This window comes from Malania oleifera, chromosome 1 (genome assembly GCF_029873635.1).
Source record: "Malania oleifera isolate guangnan ecotype guangnan chromosome 1, ASM2987363v1, whole genome shotgun sequence".
NCBI classification, from domain to species: domain Eukaryota; kingdom Viridiplantae; phylum Streptophyta; class Magnoliopsida; order Santalales; family Ximeniaceae; genus Malania; species Malania oleifera.
Window position 1 is genome coordinate 136,373,317 of NC_080417.1, and position 27,720 is coordinate 136,401,036.

General features: G+C 38.7%; 1 protein-coding gene across 4 annotated transcripts in view; it reads right to left on the bottom strand.

Moving 5' to 3' along the window:
• Positions 1–27,720, bottom strand: part of LOC131146191 (MLO-like protein 11) — a 37,443-nt gene extending 9,723 nt beyond the window's left edge. Inside the window, exons 1-7 of one of the 4 annotated variants that reach the window (XM_058095590.1) lie at positions 26,590–27,720; positions 24,796–24,853; positions 24,348–24,544; positions 24,024–24,140; positions 20,729–20,789; positions 19,749–19,831; positions 18,457–18,531 (exon numbers count right to left, since the gene is read on the bottom strand). In XM_058095590.1, the coding sequence (XP_057951573.1) occupies positions 18,457–18,531; positions 19,749–19,831; positions 20,729–20,789; positions 24,024–24,140; positions 24,348–24,544; positions 24,796–24,853; positions 26,590–26,715 (717 nt within the window). In that variant the 5' untranslated portion in view covers positions 26,716–27,720. Of the gene's footprint in view, positions 1–18,456; positions 18,532–19,748; positions 19,832–20,728; positions 20,790–24,023; positions 24,141–24,347; positions 24,584–24,795; positions 24,873–26,589 lie in introns of all 4 variants that reach the window. The other 3 variants (XM_058095586.1, XM_058095599.1, XM_058095607.1) reach the window with 3 other exon arrangements.

Consider the following 27,720-nt stretch of genomic DNA (forward strand, 5'->3'; position numbering starts at 1 on the left):
CCAATATTTGTAGATTGGCTCAGATGCATTGGAAGGATGAAGCTGGGACAAGAATACTCGCAAGTACCTATGTCAGGCATTCTTTGGTATGGATTTGCTATGTTCCTTCAGGAAGGATGTATCATGACTATGCTGTGGGATCTTTCAAGAAGTGATGTGCTGTGTACTGTGCACTCGAATTGGGCTCAAATGCAGCGCAACAAGTGTGCTTGCACGTTTAGAAATTTGTTTAATGCCATATGCATTGTGGTGGCAGATTAGGTGGATGCATGGCTTCGATTCATGGTAGTTATCCAACAATTACTCGTCAAGAGTTGGCATTTGTCCTATAGGATGGACGATATTTGTGGAATCCTGATACATGTACATAGTTCTATGCCTGCAACAATCATGATGTGGTGATGTACTGATGTGGGATATTTATTTTTTTGTGGCACATGCGAGTTGGATATAGAAGATCCTAGGCAGTTAGGGATGTCAATTTAAAAAAATAGGCACTTGGGGTGTCAACTGTTATCCTGTATATGTATGTAATTCTTGAACATGGTTGAGACACAGAAGGAATCCATGTGGTGTTCCTATATGTCCTAAGGCTGTGTGTTCCTATATGCCATGCAAGGTAAAGGTTGGGATGTGTTGTTCCTTTTTATGCCATGCAAGGTATAAGTTGGGATGTGTTGTTCCTGCAAACTATTATGTACCTTTGCATATTGTGGTTTGTGCTTACCAGTTGCACAATAGTTTATCCATTGGACTTGTATAAGGAGTTGATTGCAACTAAGTTGGAACTTAGTGTGATCATATGGCAAATTCATGGGAAAACTCAGCCCTGTCACATTTGGAACCAAAGCATGATTTGTCCATGGTGAATGCAGGGTGGTGGGAAAGAGTATATTTGTTTAGTTTTCCATGGAGGGATAATTTTTCCCCTTTTATAGTTTAGTGTGAGCACTTGCAGCGACATTTCGACGAACAAAGATATTCTCGTTGTTGGGAGACATCACAACCTCGACAAAGTCCCTCAATGGAAATTTTGCCCTCTTGATGTAGACATAACCTTAGTGAAGAGCGCAACGTCTGTATGCTCGAGTGGGTGTGAGCTTACTCCCAAATTTTGAGTCTCAGATCCTAAGGCCTTCAATGGCACTTGGAGCATGAAACCCTAGAGAATTTCTTGTGCAACATGGAACAGCACTTCAAGGATGCTCATATCCTTGAGAATGAGAAAGTGAAAATGCAATCCACGTATTAGGTAGGGGATGCTAAGTTATGGTGGCCTACTCAAGCGAGGATGATGCGAATGCTAAGCATCCTAGAATTTAAATGTGAGAAACATTGAAGGAATTGAAGGAACCCTGCAACACAGGGGCTGCTAGGGATGTCTTTAGGTGGTTGAAACATACCAACTCTGTCCACAATTATGTGAAGGAATTCCAATCATTGATGGTGGATACTACTAATATGTCGGTGGAAGGCAAGTTGTTCAACTTCTTGTCCAAAATGCAGCCTTGGGCACATAAGGAATCATGGAGACAAGGTGAAAGATCTCTCTGCGGTCATAGTAGCCGCAGATACGGTCAATCACAAAACTGAGAGTTCCAAAGCCAAGCCAAAGAAAGACACCGTTCATATCAGTTATTCAATTATGTGTTATAGCGGAGCTTATGGTTTGTTATTCATCAGTCACCACCCTTTTTCTTTAAGCATACGAGCATGGGTCCTTAATGAGCATCATTTGACTGCCTCCATTGCTGGCCTGGTAAAATTCAGTGCTATAGGGTAAGAATGAAAAGAATCATGCAATGTAACAATACGTTTCCTAAGCCCCTTTTGCCTTTCAGAAATAAATTGTAAGGAAGACCTTGAAGGGACAAATTCAACAATAGAATTTTTTAGAATGTCAATATTAAGGATTAAAGAAATATCCCTCCCAACCAACCCAGTATGCCCAATTAGAAGTCATAGTTATCCAATGATCCTAGGAAAAGTAGTCACAGAGATAAGTAAAGTGATCATGAAGAGCAGCATGATGTGGGAGTGCGGGAAAGCATCAAGGGTCTGTAGCAATGAGAGAATGCAAGAGAGGAGAAGGGAAGAAGAAGGAAGAAGGAATGGGAAAAGAGGAGATACAAGGGGGAATCACATGTTCAGTTTCATATTCAAATTCAACTACCAACTTCTATATGGCTTTCACACACTATTTATAAGAAAGCCTCTAACACATGAAATTACACAAAAACCCCTATACAAGCATACCCCTAAAATACACAAATATTACAAACAAGCCCCCAAATACACATAATCCTATACTAATTAAACTAAACACGCATAATTAACTAATTAATTAAACACAACAACCCTTGTCCAATCTACTGCATTAATCTCCAACAAGGGTCAACCTACGTTTTGGCTTCTTGTCCTACCTAAATCTCCCTTAGGTAGAAAAAAATTGGCCTTGAATTTTGATGTTGGATGATCAGAAGCAAGAAGCAAACTTGGATTCTTCAAAAGCCAGCCCTTGAGTGATACAAGAAACCACATTCCATTGGCAGCACCATAAACTTTAGTTGAGAATTAGCATCAATGAACATATCAAGGATTACAAACTCAACAATAGGAATGTGTAAAAGACTTTGGATGTCTTCAAACACATTCATTTCCTTGCTTGTAGTGCCTTCAAGTTGAGTAACTCTGCCTTATTCTTTGTTTGGTGGGTTGGTAGAGTGGGCTTCAAAATGGTCTTCCTACCATTATATTGGAAGACGTGTTCTGATATCCTTGACTCAAACCCAAATCATCTAACCAAGGAGAACCAAGGAGCACATGGCCAATATTCATGGGTATGATATTACACTTACACCAAACATTACCAAAAGAGTCACATTTGGATAGGAACCAAACATCTTTCACAAACATGTAAAGTAGAGTTATCAATCCCAAATATATCATAAGGCTTTGGATGGGGCTACGGATGAAGTTGCATGCGAGTGACTTCATTTCTAGGAATCACATTCATAGGACATTTTCCATCAATAATGAATTTGCAGACTTTTTCCTCATACTTGAGAAAGGTACGGACTGGCTTGATTTTATGTCCAGAGTGTGACAAAAATCACTCCTTTTTCTGATAAGCTCTCACTATGTTGCTGGATATATTTATATATACTAACTGCAACTATGTATAACCAAAAGCCTTAACACAATTTTCCCACAAGCCTTACTCCCAATTTCTCAAAACCTGTCTTCAATTCACCTCTGAACTAGAATTTTGTGCCAAAATGAAACAAATTCAATTTGGAAATTCACAAAATGCAGCAATAAACCTGGATTCTGTTGCAGGCAGCAACAAGTTCTCATTTTTCATATCGAATCATCACGCTTGCCAGCAAAACATCAAGTCCACACCCAAAATGTCAAGCTGCAGATAAAAAGAACAGGAAGAGAGCCCAAAATATCATGGCTGGATCAATTTCTCGCAACTCTGGCAGTTGCAGGTTAGTCTGGAATTTTTTTTTCACATGCAAGCTGCGACACGATTTTCTGCCAATGAAATTTGGGGCAAAGGGAGATCAGGGGATGGGGATTGCACTGGTGGTGGTGGTGTGATGAGAAAAGAGCAAGAAGTTAGGGATTTCAAAGGGCTGACAGTTAGGCAATCTTCTGTTGGCGTGTGGGACCAAATGCATGGTCAGATGGCAATAAAATTTTTCAGGTAGGCCTTTCAGTTGTCTGTTCCTGGTGTTGTGGCAGGTGTTGTGAAATCTTTGAGAGAGAGTTTTTGAAAAATAGGGACATGACTGGAAATTTTGGAGAAGTTCAGAACTGCTCTACCATTTCTTTTAGACTGAATTTTCAGAACAGAGAATCAGAAATCAGAATCAGAGAAATACAATGACGAAAGAGAAAAAGAGAGGGAAGAAGAAAAGAAGAAGGAAGTAGGGGGCAGATACTGCTGGACTGCAGGGGATTAGGAACATACAGAAAAGGACAGATGAAGAAGATGAAAGGGGAAGATGGGGGGAATTGAAATGGAAAAAGGGTGTGATCATGGTTGGGCTCTAATACCAAATGACGCGAGACAGCATCAAGAACTGAAGCCATAGGAGAGATTAGAAGAAATTGAAGAGAGGAAGAGCAAGAGAGGAGAGAGGAGATACAAGGGCAAATCACACGTCCAATTCAATTCAAATACATCAACTGCCTACAATGTAACTTTCACAAACTATATATTAGAAAGCCTCTAAAACATGAAATTACACATATAACCCATAAAACTACATGAAATTATAAACAAACCCCTAAAATACACAGATATTACAAACAAGGCCCAAATACACATAATCCTAAACTAATAAACTAAACACACATAATATACTAACTAATGAGGCACAAAAACCCTTCTCCAATTCTTCTCCATTAACCTCCAACAAGGATCAACCCATGGTTTGGCTTCTTGTCCTACATCAGTGTCTATTCAATTGCATAACACGAGTGTCGCAATAGTCTTCTTTGTGTTCTTTTTCTGAAAATTTATGGCAACCAAGTTAACAGGGTATTTCACACGTCAACAATAAGGAAATCTCATTATTGGCATGTCATTGACCTACAGTATATGTGTATGCACTGAATAACTCGTCTTTTATGAGCACGCTAACTTTGGTTTGGCTCAAGGTTTTAAATTCGACCATTGTTGTTATGTAACAATATCACTGCCGACTGAAACTATTACAGGATGACATTTCAGAAGTGTGCAATTTACTCTTTTGGCTGTAAATTGCTCAAAAGAGTTTTTTCTCTATACTATTTTTTATATTTTGTATAAATTTAAGCTTATACACTTGAAAGCAATTTCCAAAATATATTCATTATGTTTGCTATCAAACAGTCCAGAATGAACTCTTAATTAAAAATAAACCAACTGTTTGCAACATAAATTAACAATAACAAACAAGCCTTGAGCCCACTAGGTGGTTCCACCATTTTGCAAGATCCCGGGCAATATCCTCTGACAAATGGAGGTTGTCAAATCTTTACCTACTATCTCACTCCAACTAAATGCTATGTTTTACACTATGTATATAAACTGCTTTTTACATGAAAGAGTAAAATACATATTTTAAAATTATATATATAGCATACATCTGCACCCTTCCAGTGCTAAAAGAATCAAAAGTAAAACTTAAATTTGACCTCAGTTTCTACGCTTTGCTCCAATCTGAAATGTTTATGCATTATGCAATTTTATTTTGTTTTTTGATAAACAAAGAACTGTATCAGAAGAGAAAAGAAGATACATCAAAAATAAAAATAAAACAAGGAGAACAAGAAGTCCTCCCTTGACAAATAAACAAAAAGAAAAACGAAACTGATTATAGGAACACAAGAAAACAAAAACTACTCAATGAAGTAGAACCAACCAATCCAGCTGTAAGTCTTCAAGAGAAACATGATGAAAGAAACGACTAGCCAACACCGACAATGATTCAAGATAAACCACTCTAATCCAAAGCAACTAGTTCGAAGTAGCCACACCTTGGAAGATTCTAGCATTCCTCTCAAACAAACACACCATATAATAGCCATAACAGTGCACCGCCACAAAGCTTTCCTATCCTTTCCCTTGCCAAACCCCCTAACATAATAGTTAAGGCCTTCAACATTGAGGGGCAAACCCAGTTTTCACCGAAGATACCAAATAACATATTCCAAATGGCCAATGTGAAGGGGCAATGAAGAAACAGATGTGAGCAATCCTCAAACAAAGGACACAAACATGACAGGGCCTTAGTAGGTTTTCTCTTTTGAAGCATTGGTATTGGTTTTTTCAAGTATTGTGGTCCAAATTAAAATTTTTAATTTTCAGGAAACTTAAGCTTTCAAATCAAATAGTACAGGGCAAAAGGAGCAGCATTAGAATGATGAGTCCAATAAGGAAAAAAAGAAAGAAAGAAAGGATTTGCAAGAGAATTCCCCAAAAGGATCTAAGCTCCAAATCCTATTATCACTCCCCAATGAACATGAAAGAATCAATCAAGTTGGTCAAGAGAGCTAACTCATTAATCTCTCTCATTAAGATTTCTCTCAAAATGGAAATCCCAAGAATGCCCATCCTCCTGCAAAAATAGAAAGTAGAAATTGGGCTATCATGAAAATTTTGATAACCAAAAGAGACAAGGATACGCAAGAGGTGCCTACCCCATGCAAAGGTCCTCCCAAAAATGACTGCTCTTCCCATTACCACTTTATACTATGAAAGTAGGAAAAAACATAATGATAAGTCTAAGACACAAACTTCCAAGGACTTGAAAAAGTAATATCCACTCCCACTTTAGCATCCCACCCATTTTGTAGTAGACCAAACTTACTATAAATTGTTAATTTTGGTCTGAATCCCTTTCCATCGGGTTTGCTTTCATTATATTTAGAAGAAATTTACATAGTTGTTGCCCAATTTTCATCACATTTTCAACGCCTAAATGCTGCCAGATTTTCAGCATTATTTACAGCATAATTTTCTGCTATATACAATCTAAATATAAAAAAGGGCAGCCCGGTGTACACAGCTCCTACGTATGTGGGGTCCGGGGAAGGGGCGGACCTAATTATCCTAAATTATCTCGCCAATTTTCCTAACGTGCTAATAATTGAGGATCAAGTGTGTGACTGGGGCCAATAAGGATCATCTAGGCCTAGAAGATAGGTCTAAATAGGGTTGATACATGGGAAATAAGATTGGTTCAGAGGCACGTGGAATGCAATTCGAGGCATGTAAGGCGCAGTAGTAAGGCCCACTTGAGCAACTGTTGGAGAGTTGGGCTTACTCCCATGAGGGAGACAGTTTTCGTTCAAGGGGGAGCGATTGGAACTCACAAGTGAGGGGAAGATTGTTGAGAATTCCACTTGTGAGTTTGTCCCACATTGGAAAAATTGAGTGGATGATGGGTGCTTATATACATGGTAAGGCCCAAGATCTAATAAGCTTGAACTTTTGAGTCAAGTTGGTGTTCACCCATTTATATCAAGCCCATCTATGAACTCCTCCGGTGCTAACCGTCTTACTTCTCACGTCTTGGCCATATTCGGATCCATCTTCTAGGCCTAGATGATCCTTATTGGCCTCGGTCACACACTTGGTCATCAACTGTTAGCACGTCAAGAGAATTAGTTTCACGCCTCGACTTTTTATTTTTTTAATGATGTCGCTTACCCAGAGTTACGAACCGTCGGCTCTGATACCATGTTAGATTACCACTTTACCTAAAGGCTTAAGCTTTTAGGTTGTGGGCCAACAATGTATATCAAGCTTTAACACTCTCCCACACGTGCAGCCCGACAGCACGTGGAAAGATAAACAAATGATAAATAACACCACAGAATAAACACGGGCGACAAGACTAGAACCTAGAACCTCCTAGTAACCAAAGCTCTGATACCATGTTAATTTTAGTCTAAATCCCTTTCCGTTGGGTTTACTTTCATTATATATAGAAGAAATTTACATAATTGTTGCCTGATTTTCAGCACATTTTCAGCGCCTAAATGCTGCCAGATTTTCAGCATTATTTACAGCCTAATTTTCTGCTATATACAATCTAAATATAAACTAAAATATTTCAACTAAATTATTTACAGCATAATTATCCTAAATTGTCTCTGTAACATAAATTACCTAAAGCCAAATAGAAATAGGTTTACTAAAGAAAAACACTACATCCATTCCCCATCAAAGAGAGGTTTTCGGAAACCAAACTACCTAAACAGTCTGACCCAAGCCTCCCTCCCTTTTTCAGTTTACTCATAGTCGCCCAATCTAAAATATGGTCCCTAACCAGCTCCCCACTGCTCAACCACAAAAGATCCCTCATCAACTTATCAAGTCTTTGCACCACTCTCCTAGGAATTCTATAAGGGGGGAGATAACACCAAGGGATGGAGGATAGACAAGAGTGGATAAGAGTAATGTGAACCCCTAAAGTGAAGAATGCTCCTTTCAACCCATCCAATCTCCTAGCCACTCTCTCAAAACCAAGTTCTAGAACAAGCTAGGAGTGGGGTTAGCTCCTAATGGGACACTCAAATAAGGAATAGGCCAAATCAAAATGACACAACCTACTAGCCTAGCAACAGGATCTGTATTAATACCCAGACCCACCATGCCACTCTTAGAGAAGTTAATTTTCAATCCTCACATTTCATCAAACATCTGCAAGATGTGAATCAAATTAGAGAAGCAACCCAAATTCTATAAAAGAAAAAGGATAGTATGATCTGTGAACTACTAACAAGCAAAAATACAATATTGTTAAATCCTCATAGCATACCTTAAGCCCTTCACGAAAAACCTCTATCAACTCTATCAATCATCCTACTTGTGGCATCAACCACAATAGTAAAAGGAGGAAACTCCCTGTCTTACACCCCTAGATGTTGTAGCTAGAGACAGGAGATATAGCTGGAGCCAGAAGCTAGAGACGCGTGAAGAGCTAGAAACGCGTTGCAAGCTGGAGCAATTATCCAACATTTATCCACCATTTAATTTAAATGGATGAAACTTCTCTTTTTGATTTATTGTATTTAAATTGTAATTGATTCCAAAGCCCTATAAATAGAGAGCCGTGGAGAGTTGTGAAAGGTACAAGAGAGGCACAGAGAGCAGAGAGAAGAAAGAGAGGAGGAAGAGAGTTGTATTTTTCCGACGATTTTAGTGAATTTGTGGTTTGCTCCGTGGACGTAGGTCAATATTGACCGAACCACGTAAATTTCTGGAGTTCATAATTTTCTGATTGCTCATAGGGTCCTAACAAGTGGTATCAGAGCCCGGTTGGAGTAGAAAGACCAAATCGGAGTTGTTCACCGAAATCAGAGCTCTGTCCAATGGCTCGAAATTGAATTTTGAGGCCACCATTACGTTCACCTCGCCGAGACTAAGCCAACGGTGCAAGCCAAAGCTCGAAAGGAGCTCAGACGAAGCCACATGCGCCAACACGCGCTTTGCCGGAGCAGGACGCCTCGTCACGCGCCGGTGACCTGCCGCTCACGCGCCCCACGCGGGCCCAAGCGTCTTCCTCACCCGAACCGCCTCAGCCCGATCCGGCAACCCGACTCGAACTCAGTCCCTAACCCGGATCTGTATCCGACCCGCTACCTCAGACCTGGCCACGTCAGACGTGCTGAGTCAGCGACACATTAGCGCTAATGTCAGCTCCACGCCATCTGCCACAGCAGCTGGGCCCCACAGTGACACGTCAGCAAGTGGGTCCACTGCCAAGTCAGCAAGCAGACCCCGCTGCCGCGTTAGTGTGCCACGTCATCACTGCCACGCCAGTATTGACAAGATTGACCAGATCTTTGACCGAGCTTTTCGAAGTTGTTTTGGGTCTGTTTTTCGAACGACTTGAACTATTTTCTAAGGTTTTCGACTATTCCGGATCCAACCATATTGTCCATTTGAGCTAATTTTATCTCTAGATCAACGAATCGCAATGTTGAACGAAAAGAGCTCAAAAATCGAAATGTTCAATGGCAACAATTTCGGTTCCTGGAAGATGCAGATAGAAGATTATTTGTTTGGGAAGGAAGTGCACTTACCATTGAAGGATAAACCAGCATCTATGAACGAGGACGAGTGGGAGTTGCTTGATCGAAAAGCTCCCAGAGTCCTGAGAATGACGTCAAAGTCTGTGGCATTCAATATCAAGCATATATCATCCACCAAGTCTCTGATGGATGCGCTTTCAAATATGTACGAGCAGCCGTTAGCCGCTAACAAGATACATCTCATGAAAGAATTATTTACTATGAGCATATCTGCAGGTGAAAGTTTTAACAAACATTTGAATAATTTCAACGAGTTGTCGGATCAACTTGCATCATTCGGGATAACATTTGATAATGAGATTTGGGCCCTACTGATTCTCAATCAGTTGCCCGAAAGATGGAATGGTGTTGTTACTGTCATCAGTAGCTCCGCAGGGAAATCAAAGCTTGTATATAATGAGGTCGTCAGCATAATTTTGATAGAGGAAATCAGAATGCAGTCAAACCATGACTCCACTTCAAGTTTAGCCTTAAACATGGAAAGTCGAGGCAGAGGAAACAGGCATGGACAATCAAACAACCGAGGCATATCTAGGCCCAAGCGGTCTAAATCCAGAAATCCAACAAGTTCTCAGGACACAGGTTCCCAGAGTACAAAAATTATTGCGTGTTAGAACTGTGGAAAAACTGATAATTACAAGAACCAGTGTAGAAGTCTGAAGAAAGAATACGAGACGAAGGCAAAGACAGAAGCAAATGTTGCTTCAAAAAATGGTGATTTGTTGATCTGCTCTTTGGAGAGCAAAAAGGAGTCTTAGGTGTTAGACTCTGGAGCTTCATTCCATGCCACTTGCAACAGAGATTGCCTGGAGGAGTATACATCAGGTAATTTCGGTAAAGTATATACAGGCAATAATCAACCTTGCGACATTGCCGATAAGGGGATAGTGAAGATTAAAATGAATGGGTCAGTATGGAAACTAAGAGATGTCAGGTATATTCCAGACTTGAGGAAGAATTTGATCTCACTCAGTCAATTGGCCGATGAAGTATATAACACATCTTTCATTAGTGATGAATGGAAGATTTTGAAGGGTGCATTGACAATTGCTCGAGGTAAGAAAAGTGGTACTCTTTATGTAACTCCTGATGCATGAATGTCTATTACAGTTGCTGCAGGAAATGATGATAGCAACTTATGACATCAACGACTTGGACACCTGAGTGAGAAGGGACTCAGGGTGATGCACTCAAAGGGTAAGTTGAGTGATTTACAGTCGGTGAAGATTGAAACATGTGAGGATTACATATTTGGGAAATAGAAGAGAGTCAGTTTCCAGACAAACATCAGTACCCCAAAGAAGGAGAGACTTGAGTTAGTCCATTCAGATGTATGGGGACCAACAACCATTTCGTCCACAGGTGGAAAGCATTACTTCGTCACATTTATCGATGATCATTCACGGAAGGTTTGGGTTTACTTCCTGAAGTATAAATCTGATGTTTTTTATGCTTTTAAAATTTGGAAAGCGATGGTAGAAAACGAAACTGGTTTGAAAATCAAGAAGCTGATAACAGATAACGGCGGTGAGTATGTTGACACCGAGTTCAAGAAATTCTGCTATGAGCATGGTATCAGAATGGAAAGAACTGTGTCAGGTACGCCTCAACACAACGGTGTAGTCAAGCAGATGAACAAAACGTTGACAGAAAAAGCCAAAAGCATGTGTATGCAGTCAGGCTTGCCAAAGATGTTTTGGGCAGAAGCAGTCAATACAGCAGCTTATTTGATTAACAGGAGTCCATCAGTACCATTGGACTATAGTCTACCAGAAGAAGTTTGGAGTAATAAAGAGGTAAGACTTTCACATTTGAAAGTTTTTGGTTATGTTACATGTGTACATATCAATAATCATGTCAGAAATAAGCTGGATTCGAAATCCTGCAAATGCACTTTCATCGGTTATGGTGGAGATAAATATGGATATCGCATTTGGGATGATGAAAACAAAAAGGTGATCAAAAGCAGAGATGTGATTTTTTATGAAAAGGTGATGTACAAAGATAGACACAACAGAATTTACAGGGTCTGAAACGACCTTTGTAGATGTGGATGATGTTTTAGAAGGTGTAAGGACACGTCAGCAGAACACTAAGAATCCTCAGCAGAATACCGAGATTCCTCAGGTAGAGGAACATGTGGAGCAGTTTGTTGCACCGCCACCTCCTACTCCAGCACCAGAGCTTAAGAGATCTTCTCGGCAGCATGTACCAAGCAGGAGGTATGTGAACCATTTACTTCTTACAGATGGAGGAGAACCTGAATGTTGTGTTGAAGCATGTCAGGTAGGAGATTCGAGCAAGTGGGAGCTTGCAATGAAAGACGAGATGAAGTCTCTTTAATTCCAACAAAACATGGGAACTAGCTAAGTTGTCCAATAGTAAGAAGTTCTTCACAACAAATGGGTGTACAGGATCAAAGAAGAGCATGATGGATCTAAGAGGTATAAAGCTCGGTTAGTAGTCAAAGGCTTCGAACAGAAGGAAGGGATTGACTACACTGATATTTTTGCACCAGTTGTCAAACTGACAACCATCATATCTGTGTTGAGTATAATTGCCTTAGAGGGTTTACATCTTGAGCAGTTGGACGTGAAGACGGCATTTCCTCACGGTGATCTCGATGAGGAAATTTACATGCAACAGCCAGAAGGTTTCTCAGTAAAAGGTAAAGAAAATCTTGTATGCAAATTGAAAAAGAGTTTGTATGATCTCAAACAAGCTCCTAGGTAGTGGTACAAGAAATTCGACAACTGTATGCAGAGGAAAAATTTTCAGAAGTGCAATGCCGATCACTGCTGCTACTTCAAAAGGTATCGTGCTAGCTATATTATTCTACTGTTATATGTTGATGATATGCCAGTCGCAGGATCAGATATAGAAGAGATCAGAAATTTGAAACAACAATTATTAGAGGAATTTGATATAAAAGACTTGGGTCCTGCAAAGCAAATTCTTGGGATGCGGATCTCTAGAGATAAGCAACAAGGAACGTTGCAGTTATCTCAGTCAGAGTACATCAGTCGTGTTTTACAGAGGTTCAGCATGAGTAATGCCAAGGCTGTAAATACACCATTGGCAGGTCACTTCCGTCTCTCAAAGGATCAATCTCCCCAGACAGATGAAGAAAAAGACTTCATGGCTAAGGTATCATATGCCTCAGCCGTTGGAAGTCTAATGTATGCTATGGTTGGTACCGGACCAGATATTGGCCAAGCAGTGGGAGCTGTCAGCAGGTATATGTCAAATCCAGGGAAGACACACTGGGAAGCAGTGAAGTGGATTTTGAGATATCTACGTGGCACTATTGATAAGTGCCTATGTTTCAGCAAAAGCAATTTGAAAATCGAAGGATTTGTAGATGTTGATTTTGCAGGTGAAATTGATCATCGCAGAAGCACAACTGGATATATATTCACTCTTGGCACAACAGCTGTTAGTTGGATGTCACAGATACAGAAGATTGTTGTTTTATCCACTACAGAAGCTGAGTATGTAGCAGTGACAGAAGCTAGTAAAGAGATGATTTGGCTTCAGGGTTTGTTAACGGAACTTGGATTAAAGTAGGAGAGGAATGTTTTGTACAGTGACAGTCAGAGTGCAATACATCTGGCAAAGAACTCTGCATTTCATTCCAAAACTAAGCATATTGGTTTGCGTTATCACTTCGTCAGATCTTTAATAGAGGACGGCGTGTTGACACTTGAAAAAATCCAAGGCAGCAGAAATCCGACAGATATGTTAACTAAAGTGGTGACTACAGAGAAGCTGAAGTTGTGTTCAACTTCAATTGGCCTTCATGCCTAAAGACATATTTCGAGCACATCATTTATTCATGATACTAGTTGAGGAGGCGTCTCCGTCTCCAAGTGGGAGATTGTTGTAGCTGGAGACAGGAGATATAGCTGGAGCCAGAAGCTGGAGATGGGTGAAGAGCTGGAAACGTGTTGCAAGCTGGAGCAAAGAGAAGAAAGAGAGGAGGAAGAGAGTGAGAGGAGGAACAGAGTTGTATTTTTCTGGCGGTTTTAGTAAATTTGTGGTGTGCTCCGTGAATGTAGGTCGATATTGACCGAACCACGTAAATTTCTGGTGTTCATAATTTTCTGGTTGCTCACAGGGTCCTAACACTAGAAGCACAATAGAAAGACTTAGCCTCGCTGCTCACTACGACCTAAAAGTTCACAGAAGATAAACACCCCTGAATCCATTTCCTCCATTTTTGTGATTATTCTATTGAATTATGAAACATTAATGTGTTCCATTGCTTTAGCCTCGTTTATTTACAAAATGCACTGTTATGTAAATGAATAAAAATCATATTTTGAAATTATATTTGAGACACCAAACTGTTACAGATGGAGCCAGAAACACAGCTGGAGACGCGTTGAGCTGAGTCAGAAAACGCGTGCTTTTATTCTCCATTAATCTCTTAGTTTTAAACTTCCAATTTGTATTGATTTGTATTGATTATCATTTAAACTTCCAAGCCTATAAAAAGAGGATTGTGGAAGATGTTTTATATAGCACAGTAGTGCAGGAAGAGCACAGAGAGAGTGCAGAGAGAGCAGAGAGGCTCAGGAATGCTGAGAGGAAGAAGGGAGGAAGAGGGAAGAAGAGAGAGAGAGAGAATTGTAACATTTTCCGGCGAGTTATTGAATAGTTGGTGTGTGCTCCGTGGACGTAGATCGTTCTTGACCGAACCACGTAAAAATCTTGGTATCACTTTGATCTGGATGCTCACATGGTCCTAACAAGTGGTATCAAAGCCCGGTTGGAGCAAAAAAGCCAAATTGGAAGTGATTCCGAAATTCAGAGCTCTGTCTAGTAGATCAAAACTGCGTTTTGAGGCCACCATCTCATTCAGCTCGCCGAAACAAAGAGAAGCGTGCCAGCCTAAGCTCCAAAGGAGCTCAAACGAACGCTCACACTCCCCCACGCGTCCTGCCGGAGCAAGACGCCTCTCCACGCGCCGGCCAACAGATCCTCACACGCTGCACGCATTGCACGCGTCTTCTTCGCCCGTTCCGCCTCACCCGACCCGGTTCACTACCCGACCCGAACCGGCAAGAGACTCAGACCCCGGTGAACCCGAGATCCGATCCTTGCCCAGCATCCGACCCGCCGCTCAGAACCTGCCACGTCAGCGTTGCTACGTCAACTGCCACGTCAGCACTGCCGCGCCAATTGGTGGGCCCACACTATCACGTCACGAGTGGGCCCCACCTTTGCCACGTCAGCAGGGTGCCACGTCAGCAAGTTTGACCAGGTTTGACTGAAACTTTGACTGAGCTTTTCGAGGTCATTTTGGGTTCATTTTTCAAACGACTTGAACTATTTCTAAGGTTTTCGATCGTTTCAGATCCAACCGCGCTATCCATTTGAGCTAATTCCATCTCTAGATCAGCGAATCGAGATGTCGAATGAAAAGAGCTCAAAAATCGAAATGTTCAACGGAAACAATTTCGGTTTTTTGGAAGATGCAAATAGAGGATTATTTGTTTGGGAAGGAATGACACTTACCGTTGAAGGGTAAGTCAACATCCATGAACGAGGACGAGTGGGAGTTGCTTGATCGAAAAGCCCTCGGAGCCATCAGAATGACGTTGTCGAAATCTGTGGCGTTCAATATCAAACATATAACATCCACCAAGTCTCTGATGGATGTGCTCTCTAATATGTACGAGCAGCCTTCACCCGCAAACAAGGTACATCTCATGAAAAGACTATTTACGATGAACATGTCAGCAGGTGAGAGTTTTAGCAGACATCTGAATAACTTCAATGAGTTGTCTGATCAACTCGCCTCAGTCGGGATAATGTTTGATAATGAGATTCGGGTTCTACTGATTCTCAGTCAGTTGCCTGAAAATTGAAATAGTATCGTCACTGCCATCAGTAGCTCCGCAGGAAAATCGAAACTTGTATACGATGAGGTCGTCAGCATGATTTTGACAGAGGAAATAAGAATGCAGCCGAACCATAGCTCCAATTTGAGTTCAGCCTTGAATATAGAGAGTCAAGGCAGAGGAAACAGGCATGGACGATCAAACAACCGTGGCAGATCTAGGCCTAGGTGGTCTCAATTCGGAAATCCCAGAGGTACTCAGGACATAGGTTCTCAGAGCACTAAAGTTATTGAGTGCTGGAACTATGGAAAGACTGGTCATTACAGGAACCAGTGCAGGAGTCAGAAGAAAGAATTCGAGACAAGGGCAAAGTCAGAAGCAAATATTGCTTTCGAGAATGATGAGATGTTGATCTGCTCTTTGGAAAGCAAGCAGGAGTCTTGGGTCATAGACTCCGGAGCCTCATTTCATGCCACATGCTGCAGAGATTGCCTAAAGGAGTATACACCAGGTAATTTTGGTAAGGTGTACCTTGGCAACTATCAATCTTGCGACGTAATCGGCAAAGGAGTTGTGAAGATCACTATAAACGGGTCAGTATGGAAGCTGAAGGATGTTAGGTATATTCCAGACCTGAGAAAGAATTTGATCTCAGTTGGTCAGCTGGCAGATGAGGGATACACGACGAAATTCATTGCCAATGAATGGAAAGTTTCAAAGGGTGTACTAACGATTGCGCGAGGTAAGAAAAGCGGAACACTTTTTCTAACCTCCAATGCCTCCATGTCTATTTTAATTGCTACAGGAAATGACGACAGCAACATCTGGCACCAACGACTTAGTCACATGAGCGAGAAGAGACTCAGGGTGATGCACTCAAAGGAAAAATTGAGTGGTCTACAGTCAGTGCAGGTTGACATGTGTGAAGATTGTATAGTCAGGAAACATAAGAGGATTAGTTTCCAGATAAACACCCATGAATGAGTTGGGACACATCAGCATAATACTGAGAATCCTCAGGTGGAGGAACCAGTGGAGCAGATTGTCGCACCACCATCTCCTACTCCAGCTCCGGAGCTTAGGAGAGCTACTCGGTCACGTATACCAGACAGAAGGTATATTGATTACTTACTTCCTACAGATGGAGGAGAGCTTGAACGCAATGATAAAGCATGTCAGGTGGCAGATACGAGCAAGTGGGAGCTTGCGATGAAGGATGAGATGAAATCCCTCACCTCCAACCAAATGTGGAAGTTGCCTAAAGGCCTTCACAACAAGTGGGTGTACAGAATCAAAGAGGAGCATGACGGCTCCAAAAGGTACAAGCCTCAGTTGGTAGTCAAGACTTCGAGCAGAAGAAAGGGATTGACTACACTGGCATTTTTACACCAGTTGTGAAGATGACAGCCATCAGATTAGTCCGCAGAAATCGAGCAGACAGGAAGATGGCAACTACAAAGAAGCTAAAGTTGTGTTCAACTTCAGTTGGTCTTCATGCTTGAAGACACATATTATGAGCACGTCATTTATTCATGATACTCTGGTTGAGGAGGTGTCTCTATCTCCAAGTGGGAGATTGTTAGAGATGGAGCCAGAAACACAGTTGGAGACGCGTTGAGCTGAGTCAGAAAACGCGTGCTTTTATTCTCCATTAATCTCTTAGTTTTAAACTTCCAATTTGTATTGATTTGTATTGATTATCATTTAAACTTCCAAGCCTATAAAAATAGGGCTATGGAAGATGTTTTATATAGCACAGTAGTGCAGGAAGAGCACAGAGAGAGTGCAGAGAGAGCAGAGAAGCTCAGGAGAGCTGAGAGGAAGAAGGGAGGAAGAGGGAAGAAGAGAGAGAGAGAATTGTAACATTTTCCGGCGAGTTATTGAATAGTTGGTATGTGCTCCGTCGACGTAGATCGTTCTTGACCGAACCACGTAAAAATCTTGGTGTCACTTTGATCTGGATGCTCACAGGGTCCTATCACACACCCTTCCATCGCTAAAAGATTCAGATTAAAAAAAAAGACTTAAATTTTAAGGCAGAATGTCCAAAGTCTTTGCTCCAATCTGCTGCATCTGCATATTTTTTATCAAATGTTTACGCATTTCTGCAATTATTCTATTGAATTATGAATATGAATGTGTTATATTTCAGTATTTCTATGATTTCTTAGCTTAGATTACATTTATACTCCATAAAATACTGACTGATAAGAAATACATGGCTCTTTTTTCTCTTTTTAGAGAAAAAAACCAATAAAATTTTCTCTGTGTTGCATATATGTCATGTGTAAAATTGACTTAAAATCTGATAAAAATTATTTAATACTTTATTTTAATATGTAAAACTTCAATCTAAAAAAAAATGAATCTGTAAGTTTTTAATGAGTTTGCAAATGCAATAAATAAATTCATGAATGCGGTATCCATTATGCATTATGTAACATCCTACCATCATCACATTGCAGCTGTTATCATTATCAGACCAATACTGTTTCTTAGAACTATGACTTGGTTAGCTTAGGGGGGTCTTTTTGTAAATACCATGGCCAGGTTTCAACGAACGTGATCAAATAGTCCACCATATATCATTTTTTTCCTTTATATAAGACTATAATTGTAACACTTTATTATCTTTTACACTATTGAATTTTTTTTTTTTTTTTGGGTGGTTGAATCTTGAAACTTGGGGATTAAGCTTCACGATCTTCTTACTGCATTTTCATTTTATTTTTTTTTCATTAATGAATAATTTCAATCCTATGAGTTCCACTCTCACGAAAATAACAGTTGCATAAGCACTAGAAATATACAAAAATTTTAGACTAAATAATTCAAAGTAGAAACAAAAAGATAGCACATGCAAAAATGACGATACAAAAGATAAAATGATGGGAGTTATTTTGATTTTTGGGACAAAGAACGGCCTTTAAAACTTCAACCATACAAGTTCCATTTATAGAAACCATGAAATGGAATGCTCAATAATTCTCTGACACTTTGGAATATTGCATACCATGATAAAGCCCCTGCGGAGTGCAAGGTAGTCAGTATGAACCACTGAACGCCCAAACTGTCGGAAGAAGCACGTCTGCAATTTAACAGTCATCAATAATTACAAAAACTGCATGAATAATATATACTCAGTTGCAGATATCAGATGATTAACTTTTTCATATAACTGAAAAAACACAATACAAGAGGGAAATCCAAGAAGAGCAAAATTGATAAGGATAATGAGTAGATAGGAACAGAGAGGGAGGTTATATCATCACCCTCACGACCACCTCCTACAATCAGCATATAATCAGATGAACTATCCAAATTCAGGATCCGGAGCATTAATTTTTGTTTCATTTCACTTCCCTTGCATCCTCCAGGACTTTCCTAAAAGTTTTCCATCAAGTTAAACTAGAATAATGGAGCAGATCTGTAAATGGTATGATTTGTTAAATGCTCAAAGTTTTTTGAAAACAAAAACATGAACCCTGTAATATACGAGGTTTTAGTTTCAACTTTGGATTAGTAGCTCGTCCTTCTAGAATCACCAATACTTCATTAAAGTTGCCACCAGTTTGGATCCATGCACATAAGCATATAGTTAAGCTCCTGGAGGAAGCATCCTAACATCCAGAAAATTCTTTAAAAATAATGTCTAATCCATGATTGAATCATTAGATACCTCAAGCATAACAAATTTGAAATTCTGAAATGTGTGTGTGTGTGTGTGTGTAGAGAGAGAGAGAGAGAGAGAGAGAGAGAGAGCAAAACAAGGAAGAAGAAAGTTCAACTCTGGCAAAAGAAAGACAAATCCATATTGACGCTAGTTTTAGTTCCAAAAGAATAACAGAACATTTGTTTCCAATCTAAGCAATGTGTATCAACAATCACAAATTTTTCTTTGGGACCTCTTCCAATTTTTGAAATAATTTCATCACAATGGGGCACTAAAAGAGAAAAGGCGCCATCAACCCAGCTAGTGATATAAGGATCAATTTTAGGATTACATGAAATGACATTGTTTCAAATTTTTTTTTTTTTAAATATGGTAACTGTTGTCACTCAATGGTCCATATCCACATGGTGAATTAATAAACAAGTAGGAGTGACTTTGATGGACCGCTTTCACTTTCAGGGGACACCTGAGCATCCCCTTGATATATAAAAATTGTGCAAGGTTCTTCTAAACACTCATCACAACCAAACATGCAGAAACATATAACAGCACTTAAGATGCATGAGAATATAAGAAAGAGCACAGCAATATAAATGCAGAAAGACTTAAAAAGTTTAAAGTTGTGTACCTACCACCCAAACAAGAAATCTACTCTTGACCAAGGGATTTGATACATGAAATTTGACAAAGGTTGATTGTCTTCGCATTGTTAATTCTGGAAAATAAAAAATTAAATAATTTAACCAAACACAACCAAAAAAATAAAAGAAACATTAAGTTTTCATTGCATGCTTTGGATCAACAGGCCAGGCAAAATCAGTGATAAGTTGATCAGTGAAAGCCTGATCAAATTCTAATTCATTTCATACACCACCACGTAGGCTTATGTTTCTAGGTCTCTAATGTCTCCTCCATTTTCTCTTCTCTAACACAGGCTTTTCTCTTTTAGGCCTATGTTTACTCTTTTCTAGGTCTCTCCTGCATTCTTCATAGTTTCCTTTCTCAATAAATTAAATTCTTATAAAGAACATAAACAAAAATATGAGGGTGTTCCCTATAGCTCATTCATTAAGGCTCTGTTTGTGCAGTCCATGGCAGTAGAAATAGCCTCAGTGAAATTATATATATTTTTATGAACAAATCCATCATGATACAGGACCTATAACAAGTGCCAGCCATTAAAACAAATGATACTAAAAATTTGGGATGGCAGAATTTTGTGATATCTTAAATACTAATCCCATACCATCAGCAATGACATGATTCCAATTTCATTTATCAGCCCCATCTAGATGGTGGATTATATTTAAAGCTTTAAACGCCATGTACTAGAGCCATACATATCCAAGCCATTACCAAACACGGTCCGGAAGGCTTGATAACAGACAAAAAGTTGACTGCTATTGGTGGTCATGGGCTTGTGGACCAGTGGCTTATTTCCTTGGCCCCGCAAGGTAAGCCAGAGTTTGACTCCCTTTCAAGGAGGTTGTGCGCCTATGTGATGTTAGGGGTTGTGCGTGTATGTTTCACTCATCAGAAAAACAAGGGAAGCGAGAGAGAGAGAAAGAATTGATTGCTACTAGAATGGATCCAACACCACATAGAAGCTTACCAGTTAAAGTCTCATGTTGATCCTTGCGAGCCTCTTCCTCCCATCTCCTCCAACTGTGTACCTGACCAAATTAGTACAATATCACCCACCAAGAATGGGGAAATAGGAACAGCAGTGTTTTCCAAACATTGGACTCAACCTTTAAGAAGAAATGAGCTAAGATGCGATCAAAAAATATCCATTCTCTACATTATGTGGATTAAGATTTATTTGACAATAACATACAGCACATTCCGTATACTAAACATAGAATAAATGTTTATCAAAAAGGATTAAAGGTTGCACCAAGTGATACTGGTTATAGAATAAGCCATTATGAAATATCTGTATTATTTGGTGAATATCATCAACGTGCATTGCAATTATTGAACGCATAGAAGATCATCAACTAAAAACATTACACCAAAGAAGGTCAATTTGGTTTCTTTTGCTGCAGGAAAACCAAGCTTATTTTCTTGGAAAGAGACAATCATACTTCATTGAACCAAAAAACATCATGCTTACATTGTCTCTGGTAAATAGCAGAAAAATGTTCTCTTGAGTCCTTTTGCAGGCTCATTAACCATGAAAATTGTATGGTATCACCTTTAGGATTTATTTGACATCATGAATTGGGTATTGAATTACAAACTCTGCTCCACATTGCTCCTCCCCTGGTAGTGTGCTATTAATATTTTTCCACACCAAGTAACAACAGTACAGCATTTATAATTTTATATAAGAATACCAACTGAAGTTTGGAAATGCCTAGGTGATAGCAAAAAAATAAAAAAATGTCAAATGAATGGAAGGAAAGAATTTTAATAACTATATATATAAAGGAGATTCAAAATTTTAATAACTATGCCATATGTATACGCGGGATTAATTTGGAAAACCAATAGAGATGTACAAGAACAAACAATTTTTATTGGAAACATTCCTCTAATGAATTCCCTGGGAACTTCTATAGTAAATGGAATATACAGAATTATGATCAATACCCCAATTCTATTTTTTTGCTACATCTGCTTTATTTGTATTGAGCAATCTGAAATAATCAAAAGGTAATTCTTATTCTTACGAGTCTAATTCCTAGATCTATTATTATTTCATATATGAATTCAAGTATCCATCAAAAGAATCAAATCATGAAGGAAAAACTGTATGGGGCATTTACAAAAAGAAAACCAAGTAATCTTTAGCATTCTGAAGAAGTAATTGACTGACCCATTGGGAAAGGATAAACAAAGACTAAGGTTAGGAAATCAGTTCAGTTTTATAACCAGGAGATTAAATATAGAAGCTATATATCTATTAAGAATATTAATAGAAAGGTCTACGTAAAAGAAGAGGGACTTAAATTTTTATTGACTTAGAGAAAGCCTATGATAACTTGGGAAGTTCTATAACGGGTTCTAGAAAAAAAAAAAAATAGAGCATGTGGTATACATTTAGACACTAAAGATATATCTGATACAGTAATGATAAGTGTGAGGTCCACTGACAGAGAGTCTTGGGAACTTCCAATTATAATATGTGTACATCTAGGTGTATATCAAGGGAGTGCTTTGAGTCCTTATCTTTTTGCATTAGATATGAACTTATTGGGAATATCCAAAAAATGAGGTTCTTTGATGTATGTTGATTTTTGGAAATCAGTTTCTTAGACTTAGTAATTGAGACTAGAGGTGGAGAAGAATCTAAGATAGAAGTACAGAGAGAAGCTTTAGAAAATAGAGGTTTTAAGATACATAGAAACAAGACAGAATACGTATAATGTAATTTTAGGTTTTTTTTTTTTTTTAGCAAAAGAAGAGATTTCATTGATAAGAGGAGAAATTACAAAAAGGAGGAAAAGACTTCTCCCGTCAAAGCTCTGGAAAAACAGAAAAAACAAACTAATTAAACAAGCAGGGGAAAAAAAAACATAAAATTCAGAGCAAAAGATTCCTCCAGTCTCGCTGATATCCGAAAAACTAACTTAAAATGTAATTTGTCATTTAGGAGGAATATTGGAAAAAATACCAATTTGATGATCAAGAAATTATTAGAACTAGTAGATTTCAATACCTTTAAGGAGAAATTGAGGAACTAGTACATTGAGACTATTGAGTATAAGCAAGTTGGGAAGTAATACATTGGTAAAAGCAAGTTTGGTAGATTTAAATCCGACGGCAATAAAACCATCTATGCTATGCAAGTCAAAATGTTGGGCTACTCAGAAATAAAATATCAAAAAGTAGAAGTTGTTGAGATAAGAATGCTACGGTGGAAAAACAATATAACTATAAAGCTACGTTTAAATTCACTACATGTCTATTCCTAGGAATAGAACAGTTATAATATAAGGATTTGGTAACCTACAATAAAAGAACTGTTGTCAATGTCATGATAATGCAAAAAATTTTATGAATCCATTATATTGGAATAGACAAGAAATGACTATTCCAAATTTCAATATGAGAATGTCTATTCCATGCTGGATGGAATGACTATCTTATTTCATGTTAGATAGACAAAGGTCAATTTCTGTCTATTCCTATCCTATTCCACGTTGAATGGAATAACACAAGCTTTTGCATGAGCAACCATTTTCTAAAATATTATATCTCTATATAATTTTTATTCAATTTCCACCTTATTCTATTCTATTACTCTAAATAAACATTCTGTAAATCATTCATATGTAGCTTAAAAGTAAATTAAGGAACGAACACAACCAACAATAATATAAGAGAAGGTAAGTTAAAATGATTTGGGCACTCGCAAAGTGAGACAAATAATGCATCAAGACTGAGCTAGTTAATATTAGTGGCACAAGGGGGAGGGACATATCTAGAATAACTTGGCCTAAGATATTGACAAACCCTAATTATCAAAGGATATTACCCTGACCATGCAGAATGGCAGAAGAGGTTTCACGTAGCTGACCCTACCAAGTGGAACTTAAGGCTTGGTCATTGTTGTTGTAGACATGTAGTTCTCCAACCAAAAGTGTAACCTTGCATTTGGGAGCATGGATTTCAAACCCTAGATTTGGATTTGTGTGGATAAAATGTAATACAAAATTGTTTCCAATATGCACAAATCCAAAACTAAGGCCCAAAATCCATGCCCCCAAACACTACCCAAGTATTAAAATGATGACGATTTAACTCATATTGCTCATCCCATCTAATCAGATAAAAGGGAACTTGAAGATGACATTTTAGAATCATTAGAATGATGCTGAAAATACCACCTAAAGAAGCAATCAAACATCAATGCTTCCATGATACATAATCAGTTTTTACAGCAAGAAAGTATGTCTAACCTTCACAATTGCCAGCAACATTGTTAAGCAGCTATAAGCTATATGTGTTATTGCCATGACAAAGATGAAGCGGTGCAATTGCTCAAGACCTTGATATGAAACAAATGGCTCATGACCCTGCACAACAGAAATAAATTTCAAATTACCCTGGCATTATTTAAGATGTGAGCAGAAATAAATTATGTTTTATGGCTACAATTAAAAAGCAAAAAAAACTTTGTGCATTAAATAAAACAATCAACAAACTTAGCTAAATAAATATTGTCCTGCAAATAAATTAATACTTAATATCTTATCCTAAAATAATGTACGGAAGTCACGTGCCTCTTTGCAGGTATTTTTATTTAGATCATCCAACCTCCTCCTAAATGAGTGAGCAAGAACAGATTCCATTAATAGTTTTCTGCCTTTGGAAGAATCTTCTCCAATTTCTCTATCAATTTCAGACCTCGTGCATGGAGCAAATGAACCATCATAGAACTTGGAGGGAATGCAAATATTCGCTATTGTGCTTGAGGTAGCTGTAAGAAGGAGAGATATAAAGCCGAGCAGCATCAACTCTGGAAATGGAAGTCCAAATAATGAAGCTTATCACGTAGAATGATGGACCAATTTGTAATTTAAGTAAAATAAAGTTACTCTGTCATCAGAAGCTGCTGACTGCCTCTAACACCCCACCCCTCCCCAAGCACAGTCAACTATCACCAACATATGAATAAGGAGAGAAATCAGCATATTTTCAAATGTTGTGTGTGAAGTTTATAACAAATACCTTCTTTCATTTTTTCCACAGCTTCAAGCAAAGGTTTCCGTTTAGTTTTCCGCAGCCACTGAAATACCAGAACTAATCTACCATCAGAGCAAGTGAATAAAATATTCATTTTCCTTTGGCTGGGTCAACTACATGTTCACACTTAGTAGCACAAATGAAACTATTTTTCTTGAAAATATACATAAAAAGGCAAGAAATTAATGTTGAAAAAGAGGTGAAAAGATTATTCTTTTCTTCCTTGGCTTCACGAAACTAAACTACTGAAATCTGTAGGTCCATGACTAGCTGTATATAAAAGAAGTACAAATCAGAAGTTTTTAAAGCCTACTGAACATGTGGCATGTGCCCGCACAGGCAAGGGCCATGACAAGATGACCCCTACTATTGACATAGTTAATACAAAAAAATAATCAAAATAAGATGATTTCATGTCATGTGGGGTTTGTGCAGCTCCACAAGCCCCATCTCTAACGTTTTGCAGGGCTACACAAAAAGGACTAAGCTCAGCTGGTTGATAGCACTGATGGTCCAGTGCTATCCAACAATATCAAAGTCGATGGATGACAGGCATGAAGGCAATTCAAGGTTGAGCACAAAGGATGTAATTCATATTATAGCCCAAAAATGGTTTATCCAAAGTCTATATTAGACAGTTCTCAAAATTTTCAGGATAAACTATAATTTGTTTGATTCATATAAACATAGCAAAATTAATTTCTTAACTCTGTAACTGCTTCTCCTTTGTGTCAGGGGCTTAATTTTCCTCATAAATTATAATGCAACCCATGGTTTTAAACATTATTTTACGCAAGAAAATGTTAGGCATCTCCCTATCAAGAACCAGGTTCAAAAAATGCATAAGCCCCTAGAAGAACCCAGCCAGGTGGATAGCCCTGCTTTGGAAAACAGCATAAGACCAAAACCGACAAACAACACCTAAAAGCAAGGCAAGAACAAAGTTGTCCAACATCACAATTAGATGTGAGCCACTCACAAAAATTCTATTCCAAGTCCAATAGCAGTTCAAATACTTGTAAATGGTCAAGGGCAATTTTTTTCCCCAAAATCTTCATCAAGGGAAATGATAAAACTAAAAGAAAAATCTTGATGTACATGACAAGCATCAATCCTAAGGTTAAGCAAATGAAATGAAAATTTAAGTAAGACTAAATTCATCTTACCTAACAATTTTTTTTAAAAAAAAAGAGACAAAAATAGACGAATGACATGAATGCATCTTTTACATTTTTCCCATACAATGAATATATCTTCTTTTTCTATTTAAAAAAAAAATGAATACGCATCATATTGCATTATTCAACATACATGTCTTACAAGATTTTGGCATCCCAACAATTGTAGCAACAATTAAAATTGTGAAGAAGCACAGGTTTACAACCTCCAGCTTTAAGCACAAGCCTATTGGGTGAAGTTACTTTTGAAAATATACTCACAACATAAATCTAACTGACAGAAAGCATGAGAAAAGCACAAAACAAATTCCAGATACTGAGAGAGGGGAGGGGGGCTAAATTAATTACAATGTTTATTTTATCATTTTCTTTTTCCAAATCCTCAGTTCCTCACCACTCCAAATTCAAAGCCCGGCGGCTATACTCTCAAATGCAGCAGTACAAGAATAGAGGCTCATATTTACAGCCTCACACTTGATCACGACCGTAATAAGTGAAATAAATTGCTGAACCACGACAAAATATCCGTAGTGAAAGAAAATTCCAGACGAAAATAAAAAAGCATAGAAAAGCACAAGAGGAGTTCCAAAAAACTACTTACAAAACTTAGGCGGTGAATTGATCGCTCGACAAGCAAGGAAACAGCTACGAATATTGTCAACACAGTAGCTACAGACCATGTTGGTGTTAAGGCCAAAGATCGCATTTCTGTTGCATTTTCCGCCATTTGTAAAAACCTCACTCACAATCCTCTAACCTTTATTTCAAATACAACCCCGAATTCCCCTGTTTTACATCAACCACAAATGGCCTTCCTCGATCGTAACACAAAGGCTGCTTTCAGAATCACAACAACAAGAGCGATACTCATTCTACAGGTTCTGCGCAGCAATCTCTGAATTTGTACAACAGCAATAATACAAAACCGAGGCAAATGCTGTACTGGGTACTACTCAAAGGAACAGCAATTACACAGAAGCAAAGTAAATGCAGTTCTGGGTACTCCTAAAGTCTAATTTTTATGCCCAAACACACCAACAAAGTGTCAAAGAAGGAACATGGACTATTAAAAAACCGACAAATTTTCACATTCTTCTATTCAAAAGCAGAAAACTTGTTTAAATGGAAAATACCCCCACCATTTGACCACTCGATGGACTTCTGTCGCGCAGAGTGAAGGCCTTGACTTCGGAAAACGTCCAAAAGAAATGGCGTTTCCCGAAGTTGATCTGCATGTTTTTCAATCAAACAAAACGAGCATGATTTGAAAAACCAGTCATCAAAATGAAACCCGGGGAACGAGTCGTTCCATAAACCAATAAACAAAAGAAAAACTGCCCACCCCTCTCTCCCTCTCCCTGAAATACCCTCTATTCGTCTCTCCTAACAGCTCCCCTCAATCCCATCTCTTTCCTCGTCTCGCTCCAGCGACTGTGGAACCTTTCTTCAAGCCTTCTGCACATATATAGACGTGCTCTTCACGCTCTGATTCTGATCACCCTTTTTGATTCAGGATTCAACCACACATCTCCTAACGGCGCTACTCTTTCTTTGTACCCGATTGCATTAATTTCGAGCTTAAATGGTGAGCGTTTGTTTCCGTATTTCTGCCTGGTTTCTGATGTTTGTTTCCGGCTAAACACGCTGTCGATGTCAGAGCTGTAGCATTTTTCACATCTGACCTTCACCAGAGACGGAGAAATCTCAAATCTCAATGCAATTTTTGTCTTTC